Source organism: Hetaerina americana, unplaced genomic scaffold (genome assembly GCF_022747635.1).
Source record: "Hetaerina americana unplaced genomic scaffold, ioHetAmer1.1.p SCAF_17, whole genome shotgun sequence".
In the NCBI taxonomy this organism is placed as follows: Eukaryota; Metazoa; Arthropoda; class Insecta; order Odonata; family Calopterygidae; genus Hetaerina; species Hetaerina americana.
In genome coordinates, this window is record NW_027286730.1 from 7,967,081 (window position 1) to 7,981,581 (window position 14,501).

General features: G+C 39.8%; 1 protein-coding gene across 1 annotated transcript in view; it reads left to right on the forward strand.

Moving 5' to 3' along the window:
- Positions 1-14,501, forward strand: part of LOC139687160 (neuroligin-2-like) — a 37,253-nt gene that overhangs the window by 7,912 nt on the left and 14,840 nt on the right. The window contains exons 3-4 of the mRNA XM_071584293.1: positions 11,288-11,442; positions 12,916-13,040. Of these exons, the coding sequence (XP_071440394.1) occupies positions 11,288-11,442; positions 12,916-13,040 (280 nt within the window). The remainder of the gene's footprint in view (positions 1-11,287; positions 11,443-12,915; positions 13,041-14,501) is intronic.

Genomic DNA, 14,501 nt, shown 5'->3' on the forward strand with positions numbered 1-14,501 from the left:
TGGAAATGGCATTTTGGAATACGTGAAGGAATATCCGTCACATGTCGATGGGGAGGAAAAGTTTAAAGGTACTTTTTGTGTGTTTGTTTGGCAATGCTTCACATTGCATAAAATAAATTAGTCATATTCACTTTAATTTTATTTGAATGTTCATGTTTCCCCAGTATGTGTTGACAATTCAGTTCTTTTTCATTTCATTTCAATTTGTGCCTAGTAATGGAAGAGTTTGAGTTTATTCTCGTCATATTAACCAATATACAGCCACGTTTAAATGGAATTGTCAAACATAACAAACTCGCTTGCACCCTAATCACAAGATGGACGTAAGACTGTCTAAGTGGGAATTTAATCCGCTACCTCTGGGTTAAGCAGGTGAGGACGTTACCCCGCCGTCTCTTAGTTCGACTCTGAATTGAATAACGACTACGTGAAATTAGGACCCATTTAGAAATAGAATGCAAACTTACTTAATATATTGGATTATATATTTCATGCATTTTGATTCAAATTTAAGTCAATTTGGATATCCGTCCACTGATTAGAAATAGATTGAATTTATGTGTTATGGTTCCGCATTTTGTGTCCACTGTAGGTAATTGTTCAATTTTAGTTTGAACCTGGTTGCGCTCGTAATACCAAAGTTTAAATAAGTTTTATTTTATAAAAGTTCAATTTTTCGTCCATAAGGAGTTTCTTTTGCTTCGTAGCGTGTTTTGGTAGCGATAGAGAACTTTCGACCGCGAACCGTCGAGAACGGTCAGAATACCTAAGGTGAACTTGAATGGAGATTAAATGGAGTTTGGCCTGCCTCATCCGAGTTTCCAGTGGACATCTCCACCCTTGCCTCTCCTCGGAACTCAGTTCCTTCCCCCTCAAGTTTCGTTATCATCCCAGTGCTCCATCGTTGGGGAGTAGAGGGAGAAGAGGCTTCGCATATCTCATGACTATCTCTCCCTCATATCCTCCCCCATTCCCGCTGCCGAGTACTGGCGACTTCGCCCTCAGCGGAAAAGAAGGGGAAAGCTGTGAGGGCAGTGTCAACACAGCGCCAAAGAGAGGAGAGAGAGAAAGGCAATAAGGGATTGCGAAGAAGGAAAGCGAGCGAACGTGGGGGTGAACGCACCTCTGTATGCGAATCCGCTCCGCGGTAACCTGAGGGAGTATTAGCTCGGTGCGGCCGTCTTTACCCATCATGCGCTGCGTCGCCCGATTAACTTCCGCTGTTTGCATTGGCTTGTGTCCCCCTCCCCCTTATCCCGAATCTCCCATACTCTCCATTATCCCATCCACTACCACTAGGATTTCCCCCAACATCGGCTTCTGTGAATAAAAAAGGCGGCGAGTTTGCCCTCGGATCTACCCGTAGGAATGTAAGCTGGGAATGGGCTCGACTCACCCTTGCCTGCTCCCTATTTCCTATCATCGTCTCCTTTTCTGAATTCAGCATATCGTTGCCATTTATAACGTCCGTCTCATCCCTCCTACGGTTGACCCTTCGCTGACATTGACTTAAATTAAATGGGTACCTTCACATTGCGAAAATGAGAATAACTTATAATTATTTTCCGCTGATTCCTTTGTCGTAGACGAATAGTTGTGATGGGATTAGAATAATAGTTTGAATACATGAAAAAATTGAATTTAATCAATGTAAATGGCGTGCAGAGTTATCATTATTCGTTTCTTTGGAAAATACTATTAAATTTAATACGATTGAAGCTTAAATATGTTTAAATATCATTTTGATAGATAGAAAATCGTTAATTTTTCTATTATGAAGCTTCGATAATGTTTTATCAAACGGTGGTGACTCACCTTGAAGGAGATCATCTCGAAACAAATTTTGTTTCAGTTTTGAGCTAAAAGGAATCGTACTCTTGCCTAACGGTGCCAGGTCTATTTTCTGTGGCGGATTTAGGTTTTAGTTAATATTGTACCAAGGCATATTTACTGCATGCTTAGGCCCTGCGAGTAAGACATTTTCTGGTAAGTGTCAACAATTGGTATATTAGATAATACATCGTGGTAAATGTTGACGTTTAATTACTATGCATACTGCGACAGCAGAACGAATACAGAAAAATAAAGAACTTTGCTAAAAAAAACTCAGTCACATTGTAATTTCTTCACGAACACATTTGTTTCATTGCTAAACGAATTTTCTTTCATGAGTACGTCTTCTACTTAGGGGAAAACCTTTCTATCCTTCTCATAAAGTTTTTCATACGAGTTTTTCTTCAAACTATAACTATACTATCCTTCTTTCCTAAAATCCTCATGAGAAATTACCAAGGATACAGATTGAAATTCCGTCCCTTTGTTTTTTTGCCAATCAAAGAATATTGAACTACAAATACGATTGTCCTGTAGTTTGGAGGGTTTTTTTTAAAAAAAATCGAAGCATGATTTCCAAGATGCACTTGGTCAAATCGTAGATGTGTCATCGCGTAAATCAACAATATGACGCACGGGCACTCACTGGAAGACCAACTGCTCGAATTTCAAATTGGTGAGAAACTTGTTTTTAGTCAGAGGGACGGCAAAAAAATAGCTCTTCTAACCGAAATTAATTATTTACCCTCTCCTTTGTAACACGCCCACCCGAAGTTATTCGGCTTGAGCCCTTCGAAAGGGAATATGCTAAACAAAGTGCAATCTAAATTGTCATTTGTTGCTGCGGCCGTGTCTCATGTCCTTTTCTCCGGGTTGTCCGTTATTGCCCTTTCCTTAGCTCCCGTTCCCTCCATCCGTACACTTCAATCCCCCTTCACCTTTCGGCTCTAAAGGGTATTTCGACGCTTTATTTACCCTCAAACCTGCTCCCTCCGCCCTCCATTGCCTCATTTCTTCATTCCCCTTCACCGGAACCATTCCTCTCTGCCCGGCGTATTTCTGCGCCTTCTGTCATTCCCTCCCTAACACTCTTGCCCCTGCTCTTCCTCTCAACCCCGCTCGCTCAACTCTTGCGGCACCCCGCGCGGTGCGTTTGACGCGTGAGGCGAACCCGAGAGTGTGCTCCCATCCCGACTGTCACCCCGACGGGACGATGAAAAGCGCGTACGTGCCCCTTGGAATTCCCCGGTACCATTCGACCCTGCCTCTCCCCCCTGTCTCTTCCTCTCCCGCGCCCACGAGACTCACAGGATTTGTTTTATCGCGTGGGGAAGGCTCTCATTCTCGGGGTTGGGCCAAGTGCTTTCTGGCCGGGTGCTCAAAGGACGGGACGTGACTCCTCGCTCCCACTAACGCATTTTATGCTTGGTGAGTTTTCTTGTGGGTAACGGGCCCGCTTGCTTAACCAAGGGTCGCGCGGGTTTCGCGCGTCCCGCCTCGGGATAGGGTGCCGTTTGGCCTTGGGTCGTCGACCTCTGGGAAATCTGGTGACAAATGTTGCTATTCAAAGAATTCTTCCTGCCATATGGGAACCAAGTGGCGTTTAGGCAAAGCGGGACAAAAAATTGGATTTTAAACGAGCCAATTAATTCGCCCCAGAGTAGAACTATAGCTAGAGGTGTTAAAATTAGCGACATATGATATCGAGCTGTGTGGAATGAACATATCGTGTTCCAATAGCATAAAAAAGTTATTTTTTGTTTTGGAGTAGCTATTAGATTTAGTACATCAATTAGAGAATAAATATAGCAAATAAAAAACTGCAGAAATACAATATCCTTGTTGCTACGTTTCTATAGGTTTAAACCTATAGAAAATTATATTTCTCTTTTGTTAATTATGAAGGTGGTTCAAATGAATTTTCCTGTTTAGACTTTTATTGTAAAATTCTATTAATCTTTTAAACTTTGTAAACTAAAAAAGATAATAATGGAAATTTTCCCAAAAGCATCAGTGTTTAATTTCCTCTACATACACGTAGATGTTTACAATAATTTGTTCATTATATTGAATTGCATGAGCACTACACTTAATTCAATAGCATACAGTACAAATTCCAAAGAAACTGCGGGAGATGCCGCAACAGTAACTTTTAACGGAGTCATCCGCTAATGTGCATTTCAATGCAACAATTTCAGAGCGTAAAAATCATTCGCCTTGACTGGGACTCGAACCCAGATCCCTCAATATCCGGTCGACCGGATATTGAGGGATCTGGGTTCGAGTCCCAGTCAAGGCGAATGATTTTTACGCTCTGAAATTGTAGCATACAGTACAATTAATTTTTCCTGAAATATTGAAAAATATTAAAGAATTAATTATTGTGCAAGGTTATCTTTTTTAATTTTAATGGAGAAACTTCGTTTGATCGGATAAAAAAGCATTTAAAAAAGTAAAGTATTTCATATTGTTTTATATTTTCTCGAAAGCATGTCGGCACCTTAATTAATTTTCGCTCTCAGTTTTTACAAGATTTATTAGAATGATAACAGATATTTTTGGGAGTAAAATCATCGTTTGCAAAAAGCTGCATATATATTTGTATTTGATGAGTGGTTATTATAGACTACCTCGCTTTTCTCTTTTTGTTCCAAATCCCTGATATTTTTCAAAAGAAGCTTTCAACAACTGCATGAAGATTGAATCCTTACATATTCGAAGGAGAAGCCTATGAGTATATCCAAAGAAGCGTTCCAAATCTGTTTCAAAAAGTGGGAAAACCGTTGAGATAATTGTATGCGTTTGGAAGGAGACTACTTTGAAGGGGACCCTGACCAATAATATGGTTGTAAATATTTTTCATGCAACAACAAATTTCGGGAAGAACAGATCTCTTAGTAGCAGAAAACTTGGAAAATATTTGAGGATTGAGAAAGATATAAGTTAGATTAAATTGTGGTTTGGAACTGATTTAGTAACACCGTGATTATTTTGTGTGATTTCCCGGAATGGGATGCGAGTTCATGCCACGAATTACACGAATAACGAAAGAACTGTATTGCTTTTTTTTCAAGGATAAATAAGGAAGATGGGTTAGGAATTGGAATATGGAAGCAAAAATCTAAATATATCAAAACAGTGATTCTAACGCACACACCAAACTATAGAAACAGTAATTATGTAAATGGTAGGGAAATCATAAATTATAGACGAGTTATTTTAAAAGTTAACGAGCATAGGTTGTTAAAAAACGTTAACTCAGAAATAGTCGCACCAAAGTGCAACGGGATAAATATTAGACTAAGTAGCAAAACTAATAGGGAGGAGGAAGAGTGGTGAAAGACGCAGTGCGAACATATGGACGGATTTTCAAGGATTGGTGACAATTGTAAACTACTGGTTTGAAACTAACAATAAGTAGAATTGATCTGGGAAACTATTTATTGCAGGTTGAAGAACAAATTACTAATTCTTCAAAGAGCACAATTGTGCATTGACACACCAATACCAGCCCTTCTGCCAGTTGCGTTACGCTTCCTGGGTTACGTCGACTAGAATATCGTTTCGTGAATACAATTACCGTTATCCATCGTTCCAAAGTGGTTGCCTTTCAAGCTTTTTTTTATTTCTGGGAACCAGAAGTAGTCCGGCTGTGCTACATTGAGGTTGTGGGTCACTTTCACAACGGTCCAAGAGATCACGCGAGATTGCCATGCCAGCAGCCTTCGGACCTATGTAAAGCCAAAAATATTTTGCTGAAAAATATTAAGCTTAAAAAATCCTCCGGCCCGATGAAATACTCGCTCATATATTTAAGGATCGGAAAGTGCAGCGTTCCTAGAAATCATATTTAAGAAGTCGCTAATGGATCACAAGGCTCCCAGAGATTAGAAAACAGCTAATGTAACACCAATATTTAAAAACAGAGACAGGGAAAAACCGAGCAATTGCAGACCTATTTCCCTCATATTGATTTTGTGCAAGGTTATGAAACTTATAGTTAATAGTTCTATTGTGAGGCACCTCGATAATTATGAGTCATTAATGAAAAACCAGCACGGTTTCCGAAAAGGTAGATCCTGCGAGACACAACTTGCGCTTTTTTTTCATGTCATTCTTACTTCGAGAGAGTGCAATGTTCCAGTGGATACAATTCCTCTAGATTTTAAGAAAGCCTTCGACAATGTGCATTATATTGAACATCTCATAAAGCTAGATGAAGCATATGGCATAGATAAAAATATCCGGGATTGGATTAATGGCTTTTGGAATGGTTGAGGAAAAAGAGAGGTTATTGAGAGAAACACGTCAAATGCAGTAGAAGTTACTGAAGTTGTTCCTCAGGGCAGTGTTATTCGACCTATTTTACGTTAACAACATTGACTCCATTGACTCCGTTGGCAAATAAACGAATGATAAAAGTGTCTACTTTTATCATTCGTTTATTTGCCAACGATGCCACCGTAATATCCGTGATCCTGAGGACACAGCAGCTTTGTCAGATGACCTTAATGCTATACAATGCTGGTGCGACACTTGGCAATTAGAATTAAACTTAAAAAAAATGCGGAATACGAAATGGAATTAGTAGACTCAATAAAATACATAGGCGTTACCCTCACTCGTGATTCCTCCTGTGTGAAAAACACATACGGGGAATATTTGGACAAGCTAGCACAAAATTAGGATTTATTAGAAGAGTGGTAAATGTAATGAAAAGGTCAAAGGCAAATGTTATATTTTGCTGGCTAGGCCTCATTTGTACTATCCTGCAAGTATATGGGATCCTGACGAAGTTGGATCAATTGCCGAATTGGATCGCATAGAGCATGGTAGATTTGTTAATCGTTGTTATGTTAAACTCAGTTGCGTACCCATCACAGTAGAGCAGCTAGGCTGGGAATCACTCGCTGAGCGAAGGCTAAATTACAGATTAAATCTCCAGCGAAAATTCGGAGGTGAGATTATGTTAATAAAATTAGAGAGTTTAGGTATAGAACTGATAGATTTAAGGTACCATTTTTTCCATGAACGATAAGGGATGAGAATAACATTATCCGACCGCTGTAGGGTCATATTCGGGTCAAAATTAGTCCGGTGTGTATTCAACCCCCGCTACACACCCTAGTGGTGGCTTTCAGGGTACTTAGGGATAACTTTTGCACCTTAGGAACAGTCTTGGCACACGCCTTTCTCATGACTAAATCTTCTGTAGGAATGCGATGCACTGTAGTTTTCGAAATAATTTTGCACTATCTTCTGTTAATATTCAGGCACTCAGGCGTCGATCGTAATGAAGCATGTCTTATTCGTTTTGAACATTTCCGTCAAACTGTCGTTCATGGATGTCCCGAGCGTTCTTTGTCGTCAAACACTTCTCGACCTTCCCGGAACATCATGAGTTAACAGAAAATCATTTTTAGAGACATTGCTTCCGAACTCCCGAACTCGATTTTTCGAGTTGAATTGCAAATTTTATCGCGTATTGTTTCACCATTAAATTTAGCATCACGAATTAATGCACGACCCTCCATCAGGGGTTTAATTCTTGCAGCGATCAGCACTTAGTAACGGCCCGCAGAAAACCGACGATTGGTCACGTTGCTTTCTCAATACCTTGGGCTTAGACAACATTCCCGTGGAACTGCTAAAAACTTTTGTAAAAGGTGTGAGGAAGAGTTTTCATAGACTAGTTGGAGACATTTATGAAGGAGGGATTTGGCTGGAAGACTTTTGTCCGGTCAGTTTCAGTTCCTATTCATGAAAAGGGAAACGTTGCAAAATGTGGCGAATATAGAACAATAAGCTTTCGCAAGCAGAAAAAAGGACAGATAATATAGTCCCAGGTTAGACAGTTTGGTTCCAGACATACTTGATGGCGAGATATAAAGTGCATTAAGAAAATTAAAATGGAATAAGGCAGGGGATACATATCATTCCGGCGGAACAACTCAAATGTTTAGGGTAACTTAGGAGTAAGAAATTTTATGAAGTAATTCGCGGCATTTATATGGAAAAAATTTAATCGGGAAATTTTGTGGCAATAAGAAACAATGAAAACAGAGCTAATATTTTGTGAATTTCAAGGAAATATTAGTCAAAGGTTATAATAGGATGGCATAAAATAAAACAGGGAACAGTGAACCTGTCTGGGCAGTTTCATTGAGTCAATTTAGTTGGAGGATCAGCAGAAGAACTGCGGTAGTTATTGAATATTTAACAAGGAGGAAGGAATTGGTTACAGGGATGCCGTTTAAGGACGTTACCAAGGGACTCCTTCAAACTTCGTTACTTAGCACCGTAATGATCAGCGAGGAAATATAGTGGTTAATAAATTATTGTATGGGAATGGTGGAGGGTTTTGAAATATGAGTAATGATATGTATGGAAAAGGTGAAATGGATGGAAAGGAGAAAAAAAAGGAAGTGCCATGAAAGTTTTGGAGGAGAGGAGACTCTCGGAAGGAATCCATATAAGACATGTAATGTGGATATGTACAACTTTTTCAATGGTGATGGGATGTTGAAGACTGTGATATTAGGGACAGCAATTTGCAAGCAGGTGATCCACGACACGCTCCGGTAGCGGCTTGCAGGTTATTATGTAGATGTAGATGATGCGGGGATGGGGTACTACGTGGATAAGCATCTTGGACAGAATGAATGGAGGAAAATATGTGCGAAATTGAAGAATGGCCTATTGACATGTCAGTTTGAGTTTTTAAATGAAAAACAAATTAATGTAAATATATGCTTAGTATGTGTTCACCCAAAACCCAACGAAAAGTGTTAGATTGTCAGTAAAAATGATTTCAAAGTAATCTCTATCCTAACTCGTTCTCCCAACTGGTCACATTTTTAAAATCACCCTTTAAGGCGATCACCAAGAAATACATGTGGGTGTAGCAGATTAGGATATTATAGGCACACTGTGCGGTGGTTGACAATTCCGTGTGTAGAGAGGTAGCCTTTCGAGTGGTCCCAGAACAGGCGGCGGTGTGAAATCTCTTTCGCCAGTGGGTAAGGAAGGCCTGGATAATGGGTGCCTTCGTCGTCGGTTGACGCCAGCTGCGATCTGTCGAATTTAACCCGGGGAGACATCCCAACACCATGTTTGGAAAAAAAGATATATATATATATATATATATATATATATATATATATGCTTACACACAAAAATACACACACACACATGTATATATATATATATATAAATAAATAAATATATATATATATACATAAAGTCATATATACATACATACATACATACACATAGATGATATAGAAGCACTCATGAGAGCAATATAACATTTGGACTGCACAATAGAACACAAAATAAAGTAGATAACATGTAAAAGGACACTCACATTTTGGATTGTTTGAGCTTTCAGCCTTCTCTGAGGCCTTCTTCAGGTTAGACTGCCATATATACATTTAAATATATATATTTATTTATTTATATTTATATGCAAACATATTACTTATGGGGGGACAGGTTGTGCACAACACGCTAAGGTGGGCGGAGGGGATTCCAGCGCCTCTGGGACATGCGAGGGAGCACGTGTTAGGGCATGGAGACGATACGAGGGTCTTGGCATCAAGGGCGGGGAGGGGTGAAGGGCGCATCTGAAACCACTTCTGTTCGGCACTCCCTGGTCCGCAGGTTCCGTGCTATGGCAGGCGTGCCGCGTGAGGGTGCGGGTGGTTGCGGTTGGGTTGCGCGTGGGATGGGGGAGGAGGGTAAAGGGATGGTCGTGTTGGGGCACTACTCGACTCTCCTGCAAGAGACAGCGCGGGGACGTGATCGGAATGCCTCCCCCTGATCTCCGTAAACAACCCCCAGCCTCGGTCAATGGGCGGAGAAATGGGAAACATTTGAAGGAATTCATTCATTCGTCTTCCATCTCTCTTGCTCGGCGTTTGATTCGGTGCGGTAGGGATTCCGTTGGGAGTGCGGGTAGGCTAGGTAGCTCTGCTGGGAGCAGTGTGAGGAGACGCCGGAGGAACAAGAGAGGGGAAGCATGGATGTAAGAGGTTTTGAGATACGAGTGTCTGTGGAGTGTTGTGCGGGAACAAGGAGGGTATGTGGAGGAAGAGAGGTGGTGGGGAGGGACCGAATCAGAACGACTTATCGCAAGGGCCTCTGTAGTTCTCAGAACGAAACGCATTATTCTCGAAAACATTTGAAAGGGATTCTTGTGGTGAGTTAGGACGAGGAGGGGTTGGGAAGGAGGTGGGCGGGTTTAGTTGAGTGCGTTGGGAGAGAGGTTTGGGGTCGGTTGTCCATATCGGGCGCCTTCGCGATCTGCGTGAGACAGGGGCCCGGGAGTGGGGACACGGGACGACTTGGAATTGGGCCAACGATGCGTGAAATATCGCACAAGCCTCTCTTCCCGCAACCCTCTTAGTTGTCGGATGTAGGGGTTCATGTTTCTTACTACAAATCGCATCGTGCTACAATAGATCTGGCCGGGAATTCTCGCCGTTTTCCTAGGAATGTTCCTCGCGTCCAGCCAAGGCTCAATTGATACAACTCATGTTTCATTTATGGACGGATGTTATGTGTCAGCATATACGCACTGAAGGCCTTTTGGCGTTGTCATTCTTCGAAAAACCTTCAAAATGCTATTTAATGAACAGAAGTTTCTTCAGAGGAAGGGAATCTTAGAGTACAAGTCTTTCATTCTCTCCCGCAACCTTGAAACCAATATACCAAAGGTTTAATGTACAAATGGTAACATGTAATGAAGCCCTCAATATAGCCGACCTCATTATTACGTTATAAAATGCAATAAATATTTTCTTTATATATTTGATAATCTTTTTGCTCTATTTTCTTCAAAATGATAAGGAGACAGAATTTCCAACAGATTAAAAATATGAAGATAACTATACAAGTTAGGATTTATTTTTATTATTGTAACTAAAGATTCACGAGAGATAAATGGCGTCAAATCTTACTGTAAGACTGCTCGAATATCAAAGGACCTTTTCACTCTTCACAGGCTTTTTTAGAGTCATAGTATACACCTGGAAAATATTAAACATTGTATATTTTGCGATTATTTTTATAATATTAAGTGGTAGCATTTCTTGTTTAAATCCATTATTTTTTAAATACTCAGTTAACTTTTATTGAGCGCGTTTAAATCATTACGCCTTGATATTGTATGCTTTTGTAATGCCTTTTATTGATTTTTGTATGTTATTGTGAATTTCCTCATCTAGGGGATGAATAATAAGCAAAATATTTATTACTGTTATTTTTTAATTCATCAGAATTCGCTTCTCGTCATTGGACACTCTCTTTGGTGATCTAGAAGCATTTCGATATATTTTCGGAAAATCACAACTGAATAAAGTTTCATTCTGATAAGTATGCTTGCCATTTGCCACTACATATTGTGGTCGATGATGAAGAGAGCTTAATATAGAAATATAAATTTCGGCCACAGCGAATGGGAACTGTCCATGGGGAGGACCTGCCGTACATCTTCGGGGCGCCGTTGGTGGAGGGGGGATTCAACCATTTCCCGAGAAACTACACGAAATCAGAGGCTGCCCTCTCGGAAGCAGTTATGATCTATTGGAGCAACTTCGCGCGCACGGGGTGAGTAATTGCAGTAATTAAAAGGGAGTATGGCGTTATCCCAATGTTATCCAATTTACAATAATTTTAGGTGAAATACTTCCTTTTTTAGTAATAGAATAAAACCAAAAGTTTTTTCGTATAAATAAACATGTTTTTAAACGAAAACAGCTGATTAGCTTTAATGATATTATACTATGAATGAATAGGAATAGGCTCACTCCATAGCTTCATTAACTCAAATTAACCTGCATATGGCCTTATGTGGTTAGTTTAAGAAGTTTACTAGCTAAGGTTAAGGTTATTCATTACGTGAATACTATATTTCATATCATTGCTTGTTCTTACGCTGATGTAACTCGGTATTTGGGAGTATGAATCTTTCACTTAATTTAGCAAGATTAGGTTTAGATTAGTAGTTAGGTTTACAACACTGATCAATTAATCGAAATTTTTCATATTATTAGGTTCCTTCAATTTTAGTATCCAAGTGGCTTCAGTAGTAATCAATGGATCAAAATTGTTTATATCGATTAGGTTGCCTTCAATTGTACTGTGCTAATTACTTTCACCAGTGTTTCGATGTAGTTGTATATTAATAGTTTATATTGGGTCATGGAGAATATGGGAATATGGGAATGGAGTCATATGAGAATATGCTTAGCAATCTAGGTGCGTAGGCTGAAGGTCATCCCAGAATTCATTTACATTCCCCAGCGTTGTTTTTTTCTTTCTTTAATGTTCCGTTAAAAAATAATTTTTAAAAAAATTGACATTTTGAAGTATTGATCAAAATAATTCAATTCGTGGCAGCTATATAAAATAAATAAATTATTAAATACATTGTCTTTTCAATGTTATCGAAAAACTCAAAAATTCTATGAAGACTTGTGGCTCGAGTATTAATAATAATAGCAGTTAAATAAGAATAAATATATATATTTTCTGGCAGAAAAAGTAATGTGCTAACAGGCGAAAATGTAATTTTTGAAATCTCAAAAGAATATATTTTTAAAAGTCTTAGGGAGAAACAATGAATGACGCTTCCCTTGATTGCCCTACCGTATGTAAAAAAGTATTACTAGGAAGTGCCATAAATATTTTATAAAGATGGCTATTTTCCTTAACTATTAGAATAATGGCGTAGGAAAAATATCTTGGGAATAAATATTTTGTTTGATTTAATTTAAGTCTTTCAAAATTTCGTAGTATTGATGGTCATTTGAGCAAAAATATTTTGTGCAAGTATACATTCTCGGATTTGACCGGACTGAGATATATCTTGCGTCAGCCCGGGACGGTCCTTTTGCTGCGGAAAATACCATAATTACCTCTCCGATCCAAATTAAAAGGCTCTTTGTGTATTGTAAAATATGCATGTGCTCGTTTCTGGATCGGTGACTCGGTAGTAGTCATACAAAGGGTCCAACTGATTAAATTTTCCTAAGTTTTCGGTGTCGAAAAATAATGAAACTCCATGTTTCAATCCCACAGCAATCCGAACGAGCACCTGCCAAAAGTCGACGGAAGTGGGGACCGTGGCTCAAGGGAGAGGAACCGCTTCAAGAACATCGTTTGGGAGGAATACGACAGTGTCCACCAAAAGTACCTTGAAATAGGTGAGTGCGATCAGTTACCATTGTTTCAATCGTGAATCTTATGAATCAGTTTAACTCTATACTGAATGCAATATCGACGGTTTTAGTTTGAATGCAAGCAGAATAATTGCCATTTGCCATTGCAATTTACCAACAATGAATAATTTTGCCATTACACCACCATAGTTTTAGGGCTACACATCATTATAAGTTGCTGGTGATAATTTTGATAATATTGTTTAGAAATAGAACCGAGATCAAGTGATAAATTAACATTTTAATAAGAAATCATTGTTTGTGTATACTCTGACTTATTGAAGTTACATTGTTTTCAGCCGGGAAACATTAGAATTAGAGTCATTTAAATATAGAAGAGCCTAATATACTTGTTTTATAGTATACGACTCGTACGAAATTCAGATGAGATGCCTTTTTCGCATGGCAAAAGAGAATTCCATGCGACGAAGGAGGAATTATCATTTCAGTACAGCTAGTCGTATTATTTATTTATTGACTTAATTGGGCGAGGTTATACACCCTTCTTCCACCTAGCCCTTAGACAAAACATTGAAGACAATTACATACACCCAAACCTTATATAGAGGAAAAAACACCTAGGCGGGAATCAAATCCGCGACCTCTGGGTTGGTAGCCGAGGACGTTACTCCATCACCACCGGTGATAGCCCCAGGAGATGACCTTAGGAGAATCAATGGAAAAATCAGCCATTGAAGGGGTTCTTTTTGGACCTAACATGAGGAAGAGTAAATTTTAAGCCGTTGAGTGAAAAGAACTCAAACCTGCAATTGGAAATCAAATGTCATGCATTATAACTGACAAATAGTCGTTCATTATTTCCACTTTAGCTTTTGCTGAATCGTCTTTCACTATTGCCGATTTAATTTAACGAAAAAAACCACATTAATAGAGGTAAAAATCTCCAAAAATCAGATTAAAAGAAGTGCTTGGGAGTCGGGCGGTTATGGGAGGAGAAATTACTATCTATCGGAGGGGCGCACACGCTCCGGCATCACACGATCCGAAGAGGTTTAACTGTATTAGGCGACGGCGGACACTTGGTCGAGCTAATGATGCGCTTAACATCGAGCCTAATGCGTGCACCGCAAAAAGAGGAAAGTGGGCGTGGGCAAGCAGAAGGGGCAAGGAGGGGAGAAAGACCCGCCGATTATTTTTTGGTGGAAAAGCCCGAGCGTGCTGAATGCCTCCAGGGTATCTTCATGAGGTGGTATTGGGGGATCGTTCGGGCAAAGGGGTGGGGGTTACAAGTCCGGGATGGTTGCCTCATCGAGCCCATTTCATGCTCCGTTTGGTCCAACTCTCTCACTCACCCCATTACATCCCCCTTCCTGTCCACCCCCTCGCCGTCTCTCTCTTCTCTCACACTTCCCCTACACCACTACCGGCAGCTTAAACCCGTTCCCTGATAACTTCCACGCGCCATTTTCCCTTTTCCTCCCTCCC